Genomic DNA, 24,846 nt, shown 5'->3' on the forward strand with positions numbered 1-24,846 from the left:
ATATGAATGTGCAAAAATAGAACAGTAACAGTAACATGACTGCACTTTACGGCTCGTAATATCCTGCATGTGTGTGTCTTTTTTCAAATGGCATAAGCAACCTTCAGATTTGACTACAAGTATGAGCTTGAGTAGGGAAGTTTCAACATTGTCAAACCACTTATTTCCACTTGAAGGTCTTTCTTTCTATTTTATAAGAAGACTGTGCAAAGTTGAGTGAAAACTCATACTTGTGTTCACTATCCTAATAATTTTTATTTATACCCAAACATGAAGGTTGTTGGTCCCAGTGCAAAAGTGTTATTCTTGTAACTAGATAAGACGTGATTTCTCTACTGGCCTGTTCATGAAGTACTTCTCTAATCTAAATTTAAAATGCCTGAAGTGATAACAGAATCATAATACATTACAAGCCACTTTGGCACAGAACTTGCTTACTTCCACAAAAGAAAATAGACGAAAGTTGGTCATTAGAAACCAAAACCACTGCGAAGCCTCACTTTCACGCAAGGACTGCCATATTTTTATTTTATATATGATTCAACTACCCAGTGTATGACTGATGTCCATTTTCACCACAAGCAAAGAGTGGGTCACATTTTGATTCCACCAATCCTTTCAACATGTGGATACAAACTTTCAAGTTGTGAATTTGATATATGTACGTTGCAGGTCATTTTGTCCCCTAGGTTAATTCATTTCCAAACCAGGTCAATTTGTTTCAACCTACAGTGTAGGCCAATTCCTTTCAACCTTGGTTTAAAGTGCAAGAAGTAAAGATAAATGAAGATCCAACAGTTAGTAGAAAGTACATGTATATTTGCAAGTAAATTGGTCTTGGAGGTGAGTGGATGAACTTTATAGTGCAGCTTAAATTTTTTTATGAGTTATTTCATAAAGCCCCAATGGTTGTTTAGTCTAGGCACTCACTCGAACTTTAAATGGTTAGGATTAAGGTTGGGATTAGGCATACTGTGCAGGATAACCGATTCTACTTTTCTATCTCAGAGCTTTTTAGAAGGACATTGTTCATGGATGAATCTCCCTCCGAGAGCAGGGGTCAACAATATTGAAATATCTTCAAAGGGATAAAAAAACTGAAACATACATGACATATTGCTTGCATTGGATTCGTAATAATTAAAAGCAAATGAAAACAAAACTTTAAAAAAGTCTGGAAAAAAGGAATTTCATAATCTATTGTTCAGAAGCCATTTTGCAGGCTCTTGCTAAGTGTTATTTCTTTTGAATTTTTGAAATTTTATTTTATTTTATTCATTCATTTATTTTTTTTAATTTATTCAGGAGCAATGGGCAGTTTTTCACTTGTCTTTTACAATATTGCCTTTTTTTATAGGCATCTGTTGTCCAGTTCCTCTATAGCAATCAAACCTTTGCTCACAATTACACACAAGTAATACTTAGAGGGGCTATGTCATGCAAAAAGATGTAATTTCATGACACTCAAAATGCCTAAAAAGTAAAATGAAACATTGCAATAACCACTTAAAACAGCTGACCAACATAAAACAAATACAGCAAAAGGAAAGAGAAGCATGGATGGACACAAATGGACAACATTGAAACCGATTACATTTGGGTCATCTTGAATTCAAGTTTATGAAAAATCTCCCGGATAAAGGCCATTTTTGCTCAGAATCAGCTTCTTTGTGATGTAACAATAATTTTCCTTCTTTAATAAATGAAGGAAAAGGTAAAGTTTTAATATTATAAGGTATATTTTCCCAAATTCTAGAAGCTGTTGGTGTAAATCTTGAAAGCCCATAATTGGTTCTGGACAGTGGTCTGTAGAAGTTCTCTCTTGAGGCATATCTAGTGTTATAGCTATGAATTCTGGATGCAGGTATTATTAAATTATGAAGAACTCCTGGGGTTTTATCAGGGAAATGCTTAAGTTTATATATAAAGGATGCCATCTTAATATTGAATACATTGTCAAGAGTGTGAATTTCGAGTACTTTGTAGTAAATAGAAGCAGTTTCTCTTTGGGAAGCAAAAAATATGGACCGAATACATTTTGTTTTGTTTTCTTTTTACAGTTTGAAGTCGACTTTGGCTTGCAGTTCCCCAACTGATCAAACCATATGAAATCTGAGGGTAGATGAGGTTATAATAGAGTTGCCTACGAGTACTAGTTAATAGAAACATAATAGCAAAGCTTGTTAAGTATGCCCAGATTCTTTGCTAATCTATTATTAACATGCTGTATGTGGGTATCCCATTAAAAAGTATCATCGATAAAAACTCCTAAATACTTAAATTAATATCACTTCTCTGTTGAATATCACAAGCTGTTACGTTAATAGATACCTTTTTCCTAGGTGATGCAATAATCATATAACTGGTCTTTTTAAAGTTGATAGATAGCTTATTCACAGCACAGTACTTTAGAACATTCAATCAGATCTTTCAATCACAAAATTCAATCAGATCTATTTGCACATGAGAAAGAAAATTGGTTTGTTATTATGACTAGCAATGATGCTTTGTTCCTGGTGTATTTTGCATAGCGACGTAAATAAACTTCATACAGTTTATGCATTTGTTGTCACTGTTGATGGTTTGTCCTTCAGAATCACGAGCCCATCTCTTGCAAATAATTTTTGCTTTTGTTGCACTGGAGATTCAGAGCATTTTCACTCTTCTTCAGATAAATTCAGCCACCCTTTAACTTCTTCACAAAATTATATCAGCGGACATAAAGCTGAGGAAATTTTCTTAAGTCTGACTTTGTGTCATTTACATGTATGCAGGTGCCAAATGGTAATGTTCTCTTATGTCGTCACTGGCTAAAATTGTGGCTGACCAAAAATCTTTCAGGAATCCCGGATTTGGCCGACCAAACTCATGATCCGATTGGCTGTGAAAACGTCATTGTGATTTTGTGCAGCTCTCATGAAGTCCTAGAGACTAATCTGCCATTAGCATACCAAGAAATTTTCTGCCTTTTTTTCTTACACATTGATGTGGACAACGCAACTTGATTTTATTTGTGTAAACGGAGATATGCGAGCGGAAACATCTCATAAGTTGTCCAGAATCGGGTTTGAATCTCTGGAAAGAGTTAAATTAGCGATTCCGTTGTGGAGCTCTGTGGCCGTGTGGTTGAAAGTACTTTGGCTCTCACTTCCCTGATGTTTTGAAAGCTAAGTAGCTGGTTCTTTTAAATGGCAATGAAAGCCATTTCTTAGATAAGACAAAGGACATATATATCAACAGGAGGAGATGCTGATAACATTGCAAGTTAGATGAATGCATGTTTTGAATAAATGTATATCAGACGGCTTGACTTACATACTGTACATGACATGGTTTGTTTACAAGTACAATTTGGAGTCAAGATTACTTCATAATATTTCCCGTTGAATTGACTTAAAACTTGCATTCCAGAAACTAAAATGGCATTTTTCCAGAGAGACCAATTGTACAAAAATAAACGAAACTTTGTGAGTCCATCTTACTGTTCGTACTTCATCAAAAAATTAACGTTGATGCTTACTTATCATGATTTTACTGTGCGCAATTCTAGAAATACACTGCAACTGAGCATAACCCGAGAAAAATCACCAAAGAAGCCTTAAAAGAATAGTGTTTCTCTCTTTTTTTCCCTTTAAAAATCTATTGAGAAACCGTCCAACGACAAAATACTAGGTTATCTCGATTACAATTTAAATGTCAAGTTTACAAGATTGCATATTCAGTGAAATTGGGAGAAGAATTACACCAGACTTTGCCACAATATAGTCGTCGAAAGGTACAGAAAGTAACGTTTGCCATGCTTTTAAGTGCACATGACACAATTTTTTTTTATTAGCTTGTTTGAAAGAGCTTTCAAAATGATGAAGAACAGCATTTATTTTATTGCGATAGCTCTCTTGGTTGCAAAGTTATTCAACATTTTGATTTATGCAAATTAGAGGATGTGTGACATCACATTGTGGACACAAAATGACGTAACAATCAAAATAGTGAATAACTCGGCAACCCAGAGTGCTATCACAATAAAATAAACACTGTTCTTCATCAATTTGTGTCATAAGCACTTTCAATGCATTTTTCACAAATTAAAGCCAAAAGTAACTTTCCAATTCGTTTATAATTCCTCCCACCATAAATAACTCTGGTCAAAACAAAATAGCATGCATCTGCCGTCCACGGGTGTATTGTGTGATGGAAGTAAATCTGATTGGCCGATGATGGACATGTCAATCAATCAAAAAAGTGGGCAGAAGGAATTTCGAAGAGGAATTTGGTCTGGCTGATTGCAGGTTAGCAAAATTGTGGTGCCATGAAGGCTTGGACATAGCTCAAACTCAATGGTAGAAAAAATAACCAGCAGAGATGTCTGATGGTGCGACGGTTTGAATCCTAGGAGCAGCATGGAATGCTGTGGAAGCTCAAGGTTAGTGACACAGTCCGATGGCAATATTCTAAGGGAGAGATAGTAGAGAAGAATGGAAGGAAAGGGAAAGATAGGGGAGGAATTTAGTCATTCTCTCTTTTTTCATTGTTTTTTTTTTTATCCCCCCCTAAAAATCCAGGCACCATTTTTTTTATTACATCCCCCAAAAAAGGGAAAATTTATCCTTTTTTAGACAGTTCATATTAACCTAGCTTGAAAACATTTTAACATAGATTGAAACGAATTGACCTAGGTTAAAACAAATTGACCTGAAGGTACAATGTGACCTGCAACATATACTTCAGTATATTACAGCTGTATGGTGGATGCGACCAATTCATATTTTGAATTTAAAACATTATAATTTGATCCAAAAGCAGACATACTGTAAAAGTCAACTCTCACAGTGGTAAACCGTACCATGCAACTGACTTTGATAACTCTTTCACTGCTGACTTTTCTACCGTCAGTATACCCCATAACTGCTGCATTTTTTCACAACATAAGACACCAGAGAAAGCACTCTCACAGAATGAACTATATCTTTCATTCTATTGACACTATTACGATAATATTTACAGGGCATATAGAAGCTATCTTTATTGAGGTGCAAGCACGGCCTAAATACAATTTGATTTATCTAAATAAAGAAATGCAGTAAACCTGCATTACACAAATTCATGTGCACCAATGACACACAATTCTTTGAGGCAAAAGGACCTTTTCAAGGAAGGAAACATGTATAATAATGTCTTGAATCACTCTATTTCACCTATAATTTTCTCATACCTTATGTTTTTACTTGCTTGCCAGACAAATGTTGTAGATTTTCTGAGCCAAACACTGAATTTTGCCTTTGTGAAGTCAAAAACATTCATGGCATCGGGTCGTGTTTCACCTTCCTTTTCAAGTGAGATTAACCTTTCTATCATCCAAAAATGGCAGAACTTGTCACGCTAGTTGTCCTTTAGGGTATACGAAACAATCCCATTGCCCCTATGCCCCTATAGCACATGCCCCTATGCCCCTATGCCCCTATTGGAACAAATTTCGGACAGCACTTCGGGACACTATCTCGTGTCGAGTATTCTCAACATCCGCAGTGGGAGTCACGTAATCCTATGTCGAGTCCACTGGACAACAACAGTGAAAGAGTTAAAATGTAAGCAAGCCTGGTCACAGCCTGTGTACAGCTGCCCACTCTCTTCCAACATAGGGGTTTTTTAGGAGAGCGGGGGGATGTACACAGGCTAGCCTTGTCAAGAATGTCCTGGGCCAAACAAGAAAATAAGTCCTAATGATGCATTTACAGCCTTATCGGACGTACAAAACACAAATATGATTTTAGCGTTGAGAATTTATAAATGTCAACATGCACTACTCAAAGATCGCAGTGAATGTTACCCGAGAAATTCTCCATATCTTGATGGATATCCTCTGAACGATCTCTCACCGGTGGGATTGTATCTTTAACACAATAAGATAAGAGTGAATGAAACAAAGAAGTGTTTAAAATTGTAAGCCCAAATTGTCTTTGGTCGGAATAATATTAATGATACGTAACACACTAAACGTACACTTCACTACGCTATGTTTACAGAGCCACCTTTGACAAATAGTTTGTACACAGTGTAAAATTATAGACTTCCCAAAAAGAACACGAGGTAGAGAATGCACTTCAACAGAGAACAAAAACATCGAATTTGAAGAATATCGATTGATAATATGCATGCAAAAACCAAATTTGTCACATCTTGAAAACTCTGCGAGTTTTGGGGATTACAAAATGGTTTAACGGCTAATTTAGTACTTACCGGTGTGGTGGACCTCTAGACATTCTCTAAAGTCTAATTCTGAGATCTAAATAAGCGTTCTCCATGACAAAAATTGCGTATGTTAATTTGTTTCTTTGCACTGTCGTTTCGTTAAGCCGCCATTTTGAGAACACATTGCGAAGGGCTTGGTACGGCTGACGTCACAACTTAAGCCACCTGGCGCCCGTTTCTCGAAAGTCCCGAAACTTTACGGGCGATTTTCGGGAGTCACAATTCCCTCTGTATCTCAAGAACGGAGAGGATTTAGTCGTCAATCTTGACAGTCAGTTTGCTTTTTGTTGCCTTGAAAACATGTCAAAAGATCGTCTTTCCTGAACAAGCGGTTGGTAGGGTCACAAATGGATTTTCGGGCCCGAAAGTTTTTGGGAATTTCGAGAAACGGGCCCCCGATCGGACTAACCCACTCAGTGGCTTCATAGCTCATTTGGCTAGAGCGTCGCACCGGTATCGCGAGGTCACAGGTTCAAACCTTGTTGAAGTCTTGATTTTTCCAGACTTCTCTGCGCAATTGCTAAAATTGCGTTCATAACTGCGAGGATCATAGCTTCACTAAAGTCATTTCCGCAGTTCAAAATATGATTCATTTCATATATCATTTCATTCGTTTATTGCATATATGACACATATAGAACGAATACTCCAACCGACCTGTTCTTGCAAACCAGTTTGCTCAGTCGTTCCAAAACATTTTTGTGAATCCAACCGGTGTTTGTGCCAAACATTTTGTTAAGCGAACCAGTGTGTTCAATGACAACAAAATGAATCGTGAAAGAAAGAAAAAAACATACAAGTGGCAATCAGGCCCAAAACGCACAAATGCTGTGTGAGTCAACACCTGCTTAGTACCGGCACTGTTTGTTTCCCAAAACAGGAATCCGAAAATGTGAAAAGAAGATTGGAAAGCAGCCTTTAACAAACAAAAAAACAATGAAATCAAGTAAACCAGAAAAAGAAGTAAAAAAAAATAGATCAGAAGTCTTCCGTGAGGACAATAGGCATTGGTCTCCGGTGAATGGGCTTTAGAACTCGTGCAAATCGATCAAGAATCTTCAATAGATGGTTTCACAATGACGTCATCAAATCGCAGGTTGTTTGAATTTTTGTCTATGGTAGGTTGAAGATGACCTAGAAATAAATCTTTTTTCAAGTTTCCAGTTCCATGACCTCTTTCGTTTCGAACTTGATGGAGCATTTTGAATTTCCGAATTGTCACCTTGCGTGACCATGATACAAAGTTATTTGGTCGAAAAAATGTCTATGACTATAAATCTCAGCAGTCTGAGTGTTTCAAGAAGGAGATAATGTGTTCATACACATGTATTTTATCTCATGAGCGAAAAGTAAGCGCTTTCATCGCTAAAGGTCGGGACACACTAGGCGATAAGTCGCTGCGACACGTCGCGGGGACAAGTCGCCGGAACAAATCGCCTTGTGTGACACGGTTAAAAATCGCTGCGGCAGAATTTTGTTGCTGCGATCAGTCGCACGAATTCAAACCAGTTTGAATTCGTGCGACTTATCGCAGCGACGTTGTCGCATCGTGTGTACACTTCCGGCAACAAGTCGCTGCGACAAAATACAAATGAACCAATGAGAGAGTCATATGGTCAGCCATTTAGAAAACTAGTTCACATTCCCCCTCATACGAGATCACTGCGTGTGCACCAAACAGGCGTCGTGTCGCAGCGACTTGTTTTGCAAGTAGTACACATGGAGCAACTTGTCGCAGAGGCATGTCGCTGCGACTTGTCGCCTCGTGTGTCCCGGCCTTAAGTGAATTCCAGATGTTTGTGTTGTTTTCTGGCCTAAATATTGGTGCAAAACGGTGGTGTGCCAACATGGTGGCTCTATACAAACCTCTATAAAATTGCGTGAAACGCTTCGACAAATAACTCAGAAACAATGTACCGCATAGACCTGAGAATTGTTGAGGTGATAATGGATTTGTGAATTTGTTTCCTAACAACATACCAAGTTTTTGGCTTATTTCACTGCACGGTTTCGATTTTATTTTTTTGTTGCGTGACAGTGAAAACGACCTTTCGAGCCAATATGCAAAATATCCGCTCCCAAGGCGTTTCGTTGCTGGCTGGTAAATTTATGTGCTGGCAATCCCTTGTTGGCAGGGGTTCTTTCAAACGATTGCTTGATAGCATGCCATGGTATTTATTTAGGAAAAGGAAAAGCGTGTTTTTTTCAGCGAGTGCGGGTGGAGTTTCGCAGTGTTTCCTGGGAAATATGTCAACCGACAAGCTTGCTGCGGTCAACACTCATTCTCTATTTTCGAATTCCCCATAATACACTTTGTTTGCCCCCCAAATTTTGCATAAACCATTGTTTTCAAGTGCTCTTGGGAATATGCAGTGTCCCCAAGAGCATTTGAAAACAATAGTTTATGCAAAATTTGGGGGGCAAACAAAGTTTATTATGGGGAATTCGAAAATAGAGAATGGGAAAAACCTTAAATAACAATGACCACAACCAGGTTTTCTGAGCCCGCGAGACTGAGCACCCCCAGCAAACCATTGTTTTAACAAAAACCGCTGGTCAGCAACCTTGGTTCTGGTCATTGCTCTCTAAGGTATTCCCACTCATGGCCATCCCTCAAAATGACACCGCACATTTCGTAACAATTACACAACGCAATATTCCATCTTAAGGACGTTCGCGCTAATTGTTTGTGCGCAACGTTACTGTGCAGGTAACGCGACTGTAATATGTCACGTATTACTTCAAGCATTAGTGAAGTTGACGTTTTAAAACCTTTGCAAAAACCGTAGACGATAAGTCTTGCACAAGGTTAGATCAGAGAAGATAGTTTGCTAGCTTATTATACACCAGAAAGCGTTAAAGACAGCCAAAACTAAATTCCAGATGTTTCTAGAGGTTTCCGGCTGCCATGTTGGTATACTTCACCAGTACACCAACGTGGCCCCTCCATACTAAACTCTACAAATTTGAGTAATATATTTTGACGAATCGCTCAAGTACGGAATATCGCACAGCCCTGGACTTGCACCTGTTGTTTATTCATTTCTCTTCTATAGCATTCCATTTCTTGACTCAGTTTCTTTATTGATAAGCGATTTATGTCTTCACTTGCGTGACGTGCAACCCAAGAATAGCTTTGCACGCTCTGCACGTGAATTTTTTTATTTTTGTACATTTCTTTCCCGTTTTCGGCAACTCTGCGACGTGAAATGACCAATTCTCAAGTTTTACACAGAACGTGAACACAAGGCAGCGAATTTGAATTTTCTATCGTAGCTTCAACACTGCACCTCCTAATTCAGTTCCTGGAAAGTTGCGCTCGCTTTTATAAGTTAGACAAACCGACATAGTGACGAAAAAGATTAATCAACCTGAACTTGTAATTTTAAGGACTTTTGCGCCCAAAATGTTCATACGTAAAATTTTTTTTTAAACTTGCCACGCAGAAAGGTAATGATCTAACTTTACCAAAACGGCAAAAAATAGGGGTCACCGTACTCGTTTTTGATATATGGAGCATTCTTAGAAGCTTGCGTTATTTTAAGACGATCTTGGCTTACAACTGTCAGCAATAAAAAAAGCTACATTAGTGAAATTTAAGGGGATGATACACAGTGCAACATTTGTTGATCAACAAGTCCAAGTCTCGATCATCCCGAGCAGGTCTTCAATATCCCGTCGGTCGCATTCATCGCCTCCTTCGAAAAGGCAACTATACAGAGCGAGTTGGCGCTGGTGCTCCTGTGTACATGGCTGCGGTGCTAGAATATCTGAGCGCTGAAATTCTCGAGTTAGCCGGAAACGCTGCCCGAGACAACAAGAAGAGCAGAATCATTCCACGCCACTTGCAGCTGGCCGTCCGAAATGACGAAGAATTGAACAAACTGCTTGCCGGTGTAACCATTGCTCAGGGCGGTGTTCTTCCCAATATACAAGCGGTACTTCTGCCAAAGAAGACAGAGAAAAAGCAGCATTAAAGCTTTACGCTGACTGTAGATCAATTCAGCAAAAAACAAAACAAAACAAAACGGCTCTTTTAAAAGCCACCAAATGATCGTAAAAGTCATGACCAACATGCACGTGTTCGTATCAGAGATAGATCGCAGGGGGTTAGATTCCCGATTTCGTGGCTTGTGCTAAGATGAACTGATGTCCATCAGTAAATTTCGGTGAGGTGCTCTTCTGTGATAATGAAAACTTTTCGGGAGGAAGTGAAAGGGTTGAAGCGGTGTAGAAATACTCAACTTAACGTTTGTCCTTCAGTAACTTTTCTGAGAAAGTTTAATACAATCATTCTCAACCGTTGAACAAGAAATTGCGCTCTTCGTTCAAACATTGGCTCGAATGTAATTCTGACTGTTCGCTAATGGGAGGCAAGTTTATTAAGTTGTCCAGAGTATATCGCTCAATTGATCTCGGTAATTTTGAGGTATTTTGTGAAATGAGAACTTTTGAGGAGGAAGTTAAGGCCCTCAAGCGTAGAGATACTCAACTTACATTCATCCTTCAGTTAGCTTTCTGAGCAAGTTGCAAACATTCAGTCTAAACCGTTTAACAAGAAATTGCGCTCGGGCTTTAAACATTGGCTTCAATGCAATTCACTGAACACTAATAAAAGGCATAATTATTAAATTGTCCAGAGTATGTCGGCTCGAAATGAGTGTCTCAGCGGGCAGTCAGCAATTGACTGATCTCCCTGGATCACGGTAATTTTGTATTCTCAGTATAATTGTATGGCAATGAGAAAGTTTGAAGGGAAAGTTTATGTCTGTAAGAGTAAAAATTTTCAACTTAGGTTTCTCCTTCAGTCAGATTTCTGTGCAAGTTTGCGCGAGGAATCGCCACTTTCGCTAAACATTGGTTCGAATATTATTTGTCACCTGTACGCTAATAAAAGACAAAACGATGAGGCTGTCCAACATCTATCGCCCGAAATGTGTTTCTTGCTGGAACTGAACCGTTGGTCAACAAGGGATCTGACCCAATTGGTGCGGGAGGTTTTTGTTTCTATAGTCGTATGTTCCTATTGATCGATTGATTGTCTGTTTCTTTCTTTTTTGTTTGTTGTTGTTTTTTCTTTTTAATTGCGTGTTATGAGTACGCAAAGTTTTCGAAAGGCATTCAGAAGAGCACTGAAAATGAAGGCGTGTTTCTTCATTTAAACAATGCAAGAGGGAATTACATGGAATATCATCGATTTATTGGTCATAACTTTTGCAAGGGTTGTTGGCTCCTAAAGGAGCCGTTTGTGTTTTCTTAACAAAAGGCACGAAGGCAAGGTCTAGCCTCCAAATCCGTACAAGGTACGTCCCTGGCGTTTGAGAGCGTAAACAACATCCATGGCAGTGACAGTCTTACGCTTTGCGTGCTCGGTGTAGGTAACCGCATCACGGATGACATTCTCGAGGAAAACCTTAAGAACCCCACGAGTCTCCTCGTAGATAAGTCCAGAAATACGCTTAACACCTCCACGGCGAGCTAGGCGTCGAATCGCTGGTTTGGTGATGCCCTGGATGTTATCTCGAAGAATCTTGCGGTGGCGTTTGGCGCCTCCTTTACCTAGACCTTTGCCTCCTTTGCCACGTCCGGACATTTTCAGTAGTTAGTAAACACTTGGTGATCGGAAGATGAAGTGTTGAACTTTGAGCATCACTGAGTTTAGTACATATTTTATAGATATGGCGCAAGGCCTGACCTCTATGGAAACAAGGCAAGTTATACACAAAAGAAATTAAGGTCAATCGTTTGTAAGAAGTCATGAATATGAAAATATGAAAGACAATGTGTTCGTGTACCGCGCCAATCAGATAAGGAAACATTCGTCCGAGCAGATTTAACCTGGCGTCTTGTGAGAAACCGATATCGTTGAAATAGTCGCCTAAACGAAAGAACAACTTTAGTGTCCCTCTGTCAAGGTCGTTATTAGCTATGGCACGAACAAAGCAAACAGCTCGAAAGTCAACCGGTGGTAAAGCTCCGCGAAAACAGCTCGCTACCAAAGCAGCTCGTAAAAGCGCCCCCGCGACCGGGGGCGTGAAGAAGCCACATCGTTACAGGCCCGGGACAGTGGCGCTGAGGGAAATACGTCGTTATCAAAAATCTACAGAGTTGCTCATTAGAAAGCTGCCGTCCGAGAAATCGCCCAGGACTTCAAGACTGACTTGCGGTTCCAAAGTTCCGCCGTTTTGGCCCTCCAAGAAGCCAGCGAAGCTTACTTAGTCGGACTCTTCGAGGATACGAACCTGTTTGCAATTCACGCCAAACGAGTCACGATTATGCCGAAGGACGTACAACTGGCTCGCAGAATTCGAGGAGAGAGGGCCTAGGTGCTACCCTTACACAATACAAAACGGCTCTTTTAAGAGCCACCACTCGCGTAAAAAAGCAATGACCGATAAGTTACCCACCCCACCATCGACCAAGCGTGGCGTCTATCTGAACTAATACTTGCTCGTGAAATAAAATTCTAACTTACGAGAGGACTTACGAGATAATTGCAAAAAAATGCCATTAAGGCCCAGTAATACGGGCAACATTTTTCGTGCAACTTGTCGCGCAACAATGTTGCGTTGCAAGTTGAGATGGTAAAAGCGACGTCTACTTTTTGCAACACAAAAATTTGTTGAGCAAGAGGGTGGTAATACACGCAACAAACCATCTCAACTTGCAACGCAAAATTGTTGCGCGACAAGTTACACGAAAGATGTTGCCCGTATTACTGGGCCTTTACCAAGCGAAAATTCAAACAGGCAGACTCATCGCTCATTCATGACGCAATAAGCGCGCTTATGATATAATTATGAAGTCCGTATTCGAGGGCGCGCTCACTTCCGTCTGTCTAAATTTATTTACATTCGCCAAACCGAATTCATAATAATTCCGTAAAAACAACACCATCTAGGTGAAATGCGAGCATTGTTGAATGTCTACCATGTTTTCGATTAGAGTTTGCACACGTAAATCAGTTTTGTATAAAGCAGCGTCGTGAATTGAGTGGACGGCAAGGGCGCAATATTGGGAAATTCATGCCCTCCCCACATTTCTGCTTGGTTAATATGATAAGCAGCGATTAAGGGAACGCTAAAAACAAGAAGCATCGCTTTTCTTGCACCTCCCTCGTTTTATTAAGAAGACTGGCTGCGTGACGAAGCGACAATCAAATCGGAGGTTTTCTTTCCTTGTTCTCAACCGCTTAGTTATCTGGTGATCACTTTCGAGAGTGAAACTAAGATAATCATGCCCTGTTCACATGACGAGGGCGATTGAATTTTTTTTTTCTCTCCTGCTCTCCTTCTTTCCCTTTTTCCTTTCTTCGGCAATATGCGGAGAGCTTTTACCGAACACTGATCGTGCAATTAAGTCTGATCAATGTGGCAATGTCATGCATTATAAATTGTTGTAAATTTGGGCTAATGGTTGTTGGGCATATTGCTTTTAGAATATTTGGTGGCTCCTAAAGGAGCCGTTGTGTTTTGGGTGACTAGACTTGATCACTGGCTGCTGGTGTACTTCGTCACGGCCTTGGTGCCTTCACTGACGGCGTGCTTTGCTAGTTCACCGGGAAGTAGAAGCCTGATGGCTGTTTGTATCTCGCGGGAACTGATGGTGGACTTCTTGTTATAGAGGGAAAGACGTGAGGACTCCACGGCCACCCGCTCGAAGATATCGTTCACAAAAGAGTTCATGATCCCCATGGCTTTGCTGGAAATTCCGGTGTCGGGGTGAACCTGCTTCAACACCTTGTATATATAAATCGCATAGCTTTCCTTTCTCTTTCCTCGCTTTTTCTTCGAGACCTGATCCGTTCCGGACTTGGCCTTGCCGGTCATCTTCTCGCCCTTTTTAGCGGCAGTTACTTTAGGCGCCATCATATCTCAGTTGTGTGCAATTGATAACGCAAGGGAGTACAATCACTATTTATAACGGAAACTTCAATGGGATCAATTTGTATGCGGACCGAGGTCGCAGTATTTTCGCTTGATCGGCGGTCATACCGCTAAAAAAGAGGTATTTTGCATAACTTACGACTTTTGATTGGTGCATGCCGATCCGCTGAGTGCAATCAGATCGGAATAAAATCCAGCCTTTCCTAGCCTAATGCAGTCAAATTAGATAAGCGCTCTGAAAGCTAAGTTTTATTTAAAAAGCAACATGTCCGGACGCGGCAAAGGCAAGGCTAAGGGCACTAAGTCCAAGTCTCGATCATCCCGAGCAGGTCTTCAATTTCCCGTCGGTCGCATTCATCGCCTCCTTCGAAAAGGCAACTATGCAGAGCGAGTTGGCGCTGGTACTCCTGTGTACATGGCTGCGGTGCTAGAATATCTGAGCGCTGAAATTCTCGAGTTAGCCGGAAACGCTGCCCGAGACAACAAGAAGAGCAGAATCATTCCACGCCACTTGCAGCTGGCCGTCCGAAATGACGAAGAATTGAACAAACTGCTTGCCGGTGTAACCATTGCTCAGGGCGGTGTTCTTCCCAATATACAAGCGGTACTTCTGCCAAAGAAGACAGAGAAAAAGCAGCATTAAAGCTTTACGCTGACTGTGGATCAATTCAGCAAAAAAAAAAAAACAAAACAAAACGGCTCTTTTAGGAGCCACCAAATGATCGTAAAAGTCATGACCAACATGCACGTGTTCGTATCAGAGATAGATCGCAGGGGGTTAGATTCCCGATTTCGTGGCTTGTGCTAAGATGAACTGATGTCCATCAGTAAATTTCGGTGAGGTGCTCTTCTGTGATAATGAAAACTTTTCGGGGGGAAGTGAAAAAGTTGAAGCGGTGTAGAAATACTCAACTTAACGTTTGTCCTTCAGTAACTTTTCTGAGAAAGTTTAATACAATCATTCTCAACCGTTGAACAAGAAATTGCGCTCTTCGTTCAAACATTGGCTCGAATGTAATTCTGACTGTTCGCTAATGGAAGGCAAGTTTATTAAGTTGTCCAGAGTATATCGCTCAATTGATCTCGGTAATTTTGAGGTATTTTGTGAAATGAGAACTTTTGAGGAGGAAGTTAAGGCCCTCAAGCGTAGAGATATTCAACTTACATTCATCCTTCAGTTAGCTTTCTGAGCAAGTTGCAAACATTCAGTCTAAACCGTTTAACAAGAAATTGCGCTCGGGGTTTAAACATTGGCTTCAATGCAATTCACTGTACACTAATAAAAGGCATAATTATTAAATTGTCCAGAGTATGTCGGCTCGAAATGAGTGTCTCAGCGGGCAGTCAGCAATTGACTGATCTCCCTGGATCACGGTAATTTTGTATTCTCAGTATAATTGTATGGCAATGAGAAAGTTTGAAGGGAAAGTTTATGTCTGTAAGAGTAAAAATTTTCAACTTAGGTTTCTCCTTCAGTCAGATTTCTGTGCAAGTTTGCGCGAGGAATCGCCACTTTCGCTAAACATTGGTTCGAATATTATTTGTCACCTGTACGCTAATAAAAGACAAAACGATGAGGCTGTCCAACATCTATCGCCCGAAATGTGTTTCTTGCTGGAACTGAACCGTTGGTCAACAAGGGATCTGACCCAATTGGTGCGGGAGGTTTTTGTTTCTATAGTCGTATGTTCCTATTGATCGATTGATTGTCTGTTTCTTTCTTTTTTGTTTGTTGTTGTTTTTTCTTTTTAATTGCGTGTTATGAGTACGCAAAGTTTTCGAAAGGCATTCAGAAGAGCACTGAAAATGAAGGCGTGTTTCTTCATTTAAACAATGCAAGAGGGAATTACATGGAGTATCATCGATTTATTGGTCATAACTTTTGCAAGGGTTGTTGGCTCCTAAAGGAGCCGTTTGTGTTTTCTTAACAAAAGGCACGAAGGCAAGGTCTAGCCTCCAAATCCGTACAAGGTACGTCCCTGGCGTTTGAGAGCGTAAACAACATCCATGGCAGTGACAGTCTTACGCTTTGCGTGCTCGGTGTAGGTAACCGCATCACGGATGACATTCTCGAGGAAAACTTTAAGAACCCCACGGGTCTCCTCGTAGATAAGTCCAGAAATACGCTTAACACCTCCACGGCGAGCTAGGCGTCGAATCGCTGGTTTGGTGATGCCCTGGATGTTATCTCGAAGAATCTTGCGGTGGCGTTTGGCGCCTCCTTTACCTAGACCTTTGCCTCCTTTGCCACGTCCGGACATTTTCAGTAGTTAGTAAACACTTGGTGATCGGAAGATGAAGTGTTGAACTTTGAGCATCACTGAGTTTAGTACATATTTTATAGATATGGCGCAAGGCCTGACCTCTATGGAAACAAACAAGTTATACACAAAAGAAATTAAGGTCAATCGTTTGTAAGAAGTCATGAATATGAAAATATGAAAGACAATGTGTTCGTGTACCGCGCCAATCAGATAAGGAAACATTCATCCGAGCAGATTTAACCTGGCGTCTTGTGAGAAACCGATATCGTTGAAATAGTCGCCTAAACGAAAGAACAACTTTAGTGTCCCTCTGTCAAGGTCGTTATTAGCTATGGCACGAACAAAGCAAACAGCTCCAAAGTCAACCGGTGGTAAAGCTCCGCGAAAACAGCTCGCTACCAAAGCAGCTTGTAAAAGCGAACCCGCGACCGGGGGCGTGAAGAAGCCACATCGTCCCGGGCCTGTAACGATGTGGCTTCTTCACGCCCCCGGTCGCGGGGGCGCTTTTACGAGCTGCTTTGGTAGCGAGCTGTTTTCGCGGAGCTTTACCACCGGTTGACTTTCGAGCTGTTTGCTTTGTTCGTGCCATAGCTAATAACGACCTTGACAGAGGGACACTAAAGTTGTTCTTTCGTTTAGGCGACTATTTCAACGATATCGGTTTCTCACAAGACGCCAGGTTAAATCTGCTCGGATGAATGTTTCCTTATCTGATTGGCGCGGTACACGAACACATTGTCTTTCATATTTTCATATTCATGACTTCTTACAAACGATTGACCTTAATTTCTTTTGTGTATAACTTGCCTTGTTTCCATAGAGGTCAGGCCTTGCGCCATATCTATAAAATATGTACTAAACTCAGTGATGCTCAAAGTTCAACACTTCATCTTCCGATCACCAAGTGTTTACTAACTACTGAAAATGTCCGGACGTGGCAAAGGAGGCAAAGGTCTAGGTAAAGGAGGCGCCAAACGCCACCGCAAGATTCTTCGAGATAACATCCAGGCATCACCAAACCAGCGATTCGACGCCTAGCTCGCCGTGGAGGTGTTAAGCGTATTTCTGGACTTATCTACGAGGAGACCCGTGGGGTTCTTAAAGTTTTCCTCGAGAATGTCATCCGTGATGCGGTTACCTACACCGAGCACGCAAAGCGTAAGACTGTCACTGCCATGGATGTTGTTTACGCTCTCAAACGCCAGGGACGTACCTTGTACGGATTTGGAGGCTAGACCTTGCCTTCGTGCCTTTTGTTAAGAAAACACAAACGGCTCCTTTAGGAGCCAACAACCCTTGCAAAAGTTATGACCAATAAATCGATGATACTCCATGTAATTCCCTCTTGCATTGTTTAAATGAAGAAACACGCCTTCATTTTCAGTGCTCTTCTGAATGCCTTTCGAAAACTTTGCGTACTCATAACACGCAATTAAAAAGAAAAAACAACAACAAACAAAAAAGAAAGAAACAGACAATCAATCGATCAATAGGAACATACGACTATAGAAACAAAAACCTCCCGCACCAATTGGGTCAGATCCCTTGTTGACCAACGGTTCAGTTCCAGCAAGAAACACATTTCGGGCGATAGATGTTGGACAGCCTCATCGTTTTGTCTTTTATTAGCGTACAGGTGACAAATAATATTCGAACCAATGTTTAGCGAAAGTGGCGATTCCTCGCGCAAACTTGCACAGAAATCTGACTGAAGGAGAAACCTAAGTTGAAAATTTTTACTCTTACAGACATAAACTTTCCCTTCAAACTTTCTCATTGCCATACAATTATACTGAGAATACAAAATTACTGTGATCCAGGGAGATCAGTCAATTGCTGACTGCCCGCTGAGACACTCATTTCGAGCCGACATACTCTGGACAATTTAATAATTATGCCTTTTATTAGTGTACAGTGAATTGCATTGAAGCCAATGTTTAAACCCCGAGCGCAATTTCTTGTTAAACGGTTTAGACTGAATGTTTGCAACTTGCTCAGAAAGCTAACTGAAGGATGAATGTAAGTTGAGTATCTCTACGCTTGAGGGCCGTAACTTCCTCCTCAAAAGTTCTTATCAGTTCTCATTTCACAAAATACCTCAAAATTACCGAGATCAATTGAGCGATATTTTCTGGACAACTTAATAAACTTGCCTCCCATTAGCGAACAGTCAGAATTACATTCGAGCCAATGTTTTGAACGAAGAGCGCAATTTCTTGTTCAACGGTTGAGAATGATTGTATTAAACTTTCTCAGAAAAGTTACTGAAGGACAAACGTTAAGTTGAGTATTTCTACACCGCTTCAACCCTTTGACTTCCTCCCGAAAAGTTTTCATTATCACAGAAGAGCACCTCACCGAAATTTACTGATGGACATCAGTTCATCTTAGCACAAGCCACGAAATCGGGAATCTAACCCCCTGCGATCTATCTCTGATACGAACACGTGCATGTTGGTCATGACTTTTACGATCATTTGGTGGCTCCTAAAAGAGCCGTTTTGTTTTGTTTTTTTTTTTTGCTGAATTAATCTACAGTCAGCGTAAAGCTTTAATGCTGCTTTTTCTCTGTCTTCTTTGGCAGAAGTACCGCTTGTATATTGGGAAGAACACCGCCCTGAGCAATGGTTACACCGGCAAGCAGTTTGTTCAATTCTTCGTCATTTCGGACGGCCAGCTGCAAGTGGCGTGGAATGATTCTGCTCTTCTTGTTGTCTCGGGCAGCGTTTCCGGCTAACTCGAGAATTTCAGCGCTCAGATATTCTAGCACCGCAGCCATGTACACAGGAGCACCAGCGCCAACTCGCTCTGCATAGTTGCCTTTTCGAAGGAGGCGATGAATGCGACCGACGTAAGATTGAAGACCTGCTCGGGATGATCGAGACTTGGACTTAGTGCCCTTAGCCTTGCCTTTGCCGCGTCCGGACATGTTGCTTTTTAAATAAAACTTAGCTTTCAGAGCGCTTATCTAATTTGACTGCATTAGGCTAGGAAAGGCTGGATTTTATTCCGATCTGATTGCACTCAGCGGATCGGCATGCACCAATCAAAAGTCGTAAGTTATGCAAAATACCTCTTTTTTAGCGGTATGACCGCCGATCAAGCGAAAATACTGCGACCTCGGTCCGCATACAAATTGATCCCATTGAAGTTTCCGTTATAAATAGTGATTGTACTCCCTTGCGTTATCAATTGCACACAACTGAGATATGATGGCGCCTAAAGTAACTGCCGCTAAAAAGGGCGAGAAGAGGACCGGCAAGGCCAAGTCCGGAACGGATCAGGTCTCGAAGAAAAAGCGAGGAAAGAGAAAGGAAAGCTATGCGATTTATATATACAGGTGTTGAAGCAGGTTCACCCCGACACCGGAATTTCCAGCAAAGCCATGGGGATCATGAACTCTTTTGTGAACGATATCTTCGAGCGGGTGGCCGTGGAGTCCTCACGTCTTTCCCTCTATAACAAGAAGTCCACCATCAGTTCCCGCGAGATACAAACAGCCATCAGGCTTCTACTTCCCGGTGAACTAGCAAAGCACGCCGTCAGTGAAGGCACCAAGGCCGTGACGAAGTACACCAGCAGCCAGTGATCAAGTCTAGTCACCCAAAACACAACGGCTCCTTTAGGAGCCACCAAATATTCTAAAAGCAATATGCCCAACAACCATTAGCCCAAATTTACAACAATTTATAATGCATGACATTGCCACATTGATCAGACTTAATTGCACGATCAGTGTTCGGTAAAAGCTCTCCGCATATTGCCGAAGAAAGGAAAAAGGGAAAGAAGGAGAGCAGGAGAGAAAAAAAAAAATCAATCGCCCTCGTCATGTGAACAGGGCATGATTATCTTAGTTTCACTCTCGAAAGTGATCACCAGATAACTAAGCGGTTGAGAACAAGGAAAGAAAACCTCCGATTTGATTGTCGCTTCGTCACGCAGCCAGTCTTCTTAATAAAACGAGGGAGGTGCAAGAAAAGCGATGCTTCTTGTTTTTAGCGTTCCCTTAATCGCTGCTTATCATATTAACCAAGCAGAAATGTGGGGAGGGCATGAATTTCCCAATATTGCGCCCTTGCCGTCCACTCAATTCACGTCGCTGCTTTATACAAAACTGATTTACGTGTGCAAACTCTAATCGAAACCATGGTAGACATTCACGTTCTTGCTTTATGACGGATAAAAAAGATTCAGATTTACTGCTTTACTTGCGGAAAAGAGTGAGGGTAAAAAGAAACAAAACAAACAATGCTCGCATTTCACCTAGATGGTGTTGTTTTTACGGAATTATTATGAATTCGGTTTGGCGAATGTAAATAAATTTAGACAGACGGAAGTGAGCGCGCCCTCGAATACGGACTTCATAATTATATCATAAGCGCGCTTATTGCGTCATGAATGAGCGATGAGTGTGCCTGTTTGAATTTTCGCTTGGTAAAGGCCCAGTAATACGGGCAACATCTTTCGTGTAACTTGTCGCGCAACAATTTTGCGTTGCAAGTTGAGATGGTTTGTTGCGTGTATTACCACCCTCTTGCTCAACAAATTTTTGTGTTGCAAAAAGTAGACGTCGCTTTTACCATCTCAACTTGCAACGCAACATTGTTGCGCGACAAGTTGCACGAAAAATGTTGCCCGTATTACTGGGCCTTAATGGCATTTTTTTGCAATTATCTCGTAAGTCCTCTCGTAAGTTAGAATTTTATTTCACGAGCAAGTATTAGTTCAGATAGACGCCACGCTTGGTCGATGGTGGGGTGGGTAACTTATCGGTCATTGCTTTTTTACGCGAGTGGTGGCTCTTAAAAGAGCCGTTTTGTATTGTGTAAGGGTAGCACCTAGTCCCACTCTCCTCGAATTCTGCGAGCCAGTTTTATGTCCATAGGCATAATCGTGACTCGTTTGTCGTGAATTGCACACAGGTTCGTATCCTCGAAGAGTCCGACTAAGTAAGCTTCGCTGGCTTCTTGGAGGGCCAAAACGGCGGAACTTTGGAACCGCAAGTCAGTCTTGAAGTCCTGGGCGATTTCTCGGACGGCAGCTTTCTAATGAGCAACTCTGTAGATTTTTGATAACGACGTATTTCCCTCAGCGCCACTGTCCCGGGCCTGTAACGATGTGGCTTCTTCACGCCCCCGGTCGCGGGGGCGCTTTTACGAGCTGCTTTGGTAGCGAGCTGTTTTCGCGGAGCTTTACCACCGGTTGACTTTCGAGCTGTTTGCTTTGTTCGTGCCATAGCTAATAACGACCTTGACAGAGGGACACTAAAGTTGTTCTTTCGTTTAGGCGACTATTTCAACGATATCGGTTTCTCACACGGCGCTGGGTTAAATCTGCTCGGACGAATGTTTCCTTATCTGATTGGCGCGGTACACGAACACATTGTCTTTCATATTTTCATATTCATGACTTCTTACAAACGATTGACCTTAATTTCTTTTGTGTATAACTTGCCTTGTTTCCATAGAGGTCAGGCCTTGCGCCATATCTATAAATATGTACTAAACTCAGTGATGCTCAAAGTTCAACACTTCATCTTCCGATCACCAAGTGTTTACTAACTACTGAAAATGTCCGGACGTGGCAAAGGAGGCAAAGGTCTAGGTAAAGGAGGCGCCAAACGCCACCGCAAGATTCTTCGAGATAACATCCAGGGCATCACCAAACCAGCGATTCGACGCCTAGCTCGCCGTGGAGGTGTTAAGCTTATTTCTGGACTTATCTATGAGGAGGCTCGTGGTGTTCTTAATGTTTTCCTCGATAATGTGACCCGTGATGCGGTTACCTACACCGAGAACGCAAAGCGTAAGACTGTCACTGCCATGGATGTTGTTTACGCTCTCAAACGCCAGGGACGTACCTTGTACGGATTTGGAGGCTAGACCTTGCCTTCGTGCCTTTTGTTAAGAAAACACAAACGGCTCCTTTAGGAGCCAACAACCCTTGCAAAAGTTATGACCAATAAATCGATGATATTCCATGTAATTCCCTCTTGCATTGTTTAAATGAAGAAACACGCCTTCATTTTCAGTGCTCTTCTGAATGCCTTTCGAAAACTTTGCGTACTCATAACACGCAATTAAAAAGAAAAAACAACAACAAACAAAAAAGAAAGACCAGACAATCATCGATCAATAGGAACATACGACTATAAGAAACAAAAAACCTCCCGCACCAATTTGGTTCAGATCCCTTGTTGACGCAACGGTTCAGTTATCCAGCACGAAACACATTTCGGGCGATAGATGTTGGACAGCCTCATCGTGTTTTAGTCCTTTTATTAGGCGTACAGTGACAAATAATATTCGAACCAATGTTTAGCGAAAGTGGCGATTCCCTCGCGCAAACTTGCACAGAAATCCTGACTGAAGGAGAAACCTAAGTTGAAAATTTTTACTCTTACAGACATAAACTTCTCCCTTCCAAACTTTCCTCATTGCCATACAATTATACTGAAATACAAAATTACCGGGGGGGGGGGGGGGAGGGGGGGGGTGGGGGGTGATCGCAGGGAGATCAGTCAATTGCTTGACTGCCCGCTGAGAACACTCATTTCGAGCCGACATACTCTGTGACAATTTAATAATTATGCCTTTTATTAGTGTCTCAGTGAATTGCATTGAAGCTAATGTTTTAAAGCCCGAGCGCAATTTCTTGTTAAACGGTTTAGAACTCGAATAGGTTTGCAACTTGCTCAGAGAAGCTAACTGCGGATGAATGTAGTTGAGTATCTCTACGCTTGAGGCCTTAACTTCCTCCTCACAAGTTCTCATTTCACAAAATAACCTCAAAATTACGCGAGATCAATTGAGCGATATACTCTGGACAACTTAATAAACTTGCCTCCCATTAGCGATACAGTCAGAATTTACATTCGAGCCACATGTTTGAAGCGAAGAGCGCAATTTCTTGTTCAACGGTGTGTAGAATGATTGTATTAAACTTTCTCAGAAAAGTTACTGAAGGACAACGTTAAGTTGAGTATTTTCTACACCGCTTCAACCCTTTCACTTCCTCCCGAAAAGTTTTTTCATTATCACAGAAGAAGCACCTCACCGGGAAATTTACCTGATGGACCATGCAGTTCATCTTAGCACAAGCCACGAAATCGGGAATCTAACCCGCCTGCGATCTATCTCTTGATACGAACACGTGCATGTTGGTCATGACTTTTACGATCATTGGTGGCTTTTAAAAGAGCCGGTTTTGTTTTTGTTTTGTTTTTTGCTGATTGATCTACATTTCAAGGCGTACAGCTTTAATGCTGCTTTTTTCTCTGTCTTCTTTGGCATAAGTACCGCTTTTATATTGGGAAGAACACCGCCCTGAAGCAATGGTTACACCGGCGAAGCAGTTTTGTTTCAATTCTTCGTCATTTCGGACGGCCAGCTGCAAGTGGACGTGGAATGATTCTGCTCTTCTTGTTGTCTGGGGCAGCGTTTTCCGGCTAACTCGAGAATTTCAGCGCCGTTCACATATTCTAGCACCGCAGCCATGTACAAACAGGAGCACCAGCGCCAAACTCGCTCTGTATAGTTGCCTTTTCGAAAGGAGGGACGATGAAATGCGACCGACGGGATATTGAAGACCTGCTCGGGAATGTATCGGACTTGGACTTGTTTGATCATACAAATGTTGCACTGTGTATACATCCCCATTAAATTTAACTAATGTAGCTTTTTTTATTGCTGACAGTTGTAAGCCAAGGATCGTCTTAAAATAACAGCAAGCTTCTAAGAATGCCGTCCATATATCAAAACGAGTACGGTGACCCCTATTTTTTTGCCGTTTTGGTAAAGTTAGATCATTACCCTTTCTGCGTGGCAAGTTTAAAAAAAACTGTTACGTATGAACATTGTTGGGCGCAAAAGTCCTTAAAATTACAAGTTCAGGTTGATTAATCTTTTTCGTCACTATGTCGGTTTGTCTAACTTATAAAGCGAGCGCACCTTTCCAGGGAAACTGAATTAGGAGGTGCAGTGTTGAAGCTACGATAGAAAATTCAAATTCGCCCCCTGCCTTGTGTTCACGTTCGTGTAAAACTTGAGAATTAGGTCATTTTCACGTCGCAGGAGTTGCCGAAAACGGGAAAGAAATGTACAAAAATAAAAAAATTCACGTGGACAGAGCTGGCAAAGCTATTCTTGGGTTGCACGTCACGCAAGTGAAGACATAACAATCGCTTATCAATAAAGAAACTGAGTTCCAAGAAATGGAATGCTATAGAAGAGAAATGAATAAACCACAGGTGTCAAGTCCAGTGCTGTGCGATATTCCGTACTTGCAGCGATTCGTCAAAATATATTACTCAAATTTGTAGAGTTTATTCATGGCGGGGCCACGTTGGTGTAGCTGGTGAAAAAAAAGGGTTTTTAAAATACCAACATGGCAGCCGGAAACCTCTAGAAACATCTGGAATTTAGTTTTGGGCTGTCTTTAACGCTTTC

General features: G+C 41.3%; 1 protein-coding gene and 2 pseudogenes across 2 annotated transcripts in view; 1 reads left to right on the top strand and 2 right to left on the bottom strand.

Annotated features, from left to right (window-relative positions):
* LOC137976469 (serine-rich adhesin for platelets-like) overlaps positions 1-6,371 on the bottom strand; it is a 134,018-nt gene extending 127,647 nt beyond the window's left edge. Inside the window, exons 1-2 of one of the 2 annotated variants that reach the window (XM_068823830.1) lie at positions 6,238-6,365; positions 5,828-5,890 (exon numbers count right to left, since the gene is read on the bottom strand). In XM_068823830.1, coding sequence (XP_068679931.1) covers positions 5,828-5,890; positions 6,238-6,260 — 86 coding nt within the window. In that variant the 5' untranslated portion in view covers positions 6,261-6,365. Of the gene's footprint in view, positions 1-5,827; positions 5,891-6,237 lie in introns of both variants that reach the window. The other variant, XM_068823831.1, reaches the window with a different exon arrangement.
* Positions 6,372-11,530: 5,159 nt separating this feature from the next.
* On the bottom strand, positions 11,531-16,499 carry LOC137976527 (uncharacterized; annotated as a pseudogene).
* On the top strand, positions 12,083-22,281 carry LOC137976525 (uncharacterized; annotated as a pseudogene).
* Positions 22,282-24,846: the final 2,565 nt, after the last annotated feature.

Source organism: Montipora foliosa, chromosome 11 (assembly GCF_036669935.1).
Source record: "Montipora foliosa isolate CH-2021 chromosome 11, ASM3666993v2, whole genome shotgun sequence".
NCBI classification, from domain to species: Eukaryota; Metazoa; Cnidaria; class Anthozoa; order Scleractinia; family Acroporidae; genus Montipora; species Montipora foliosa.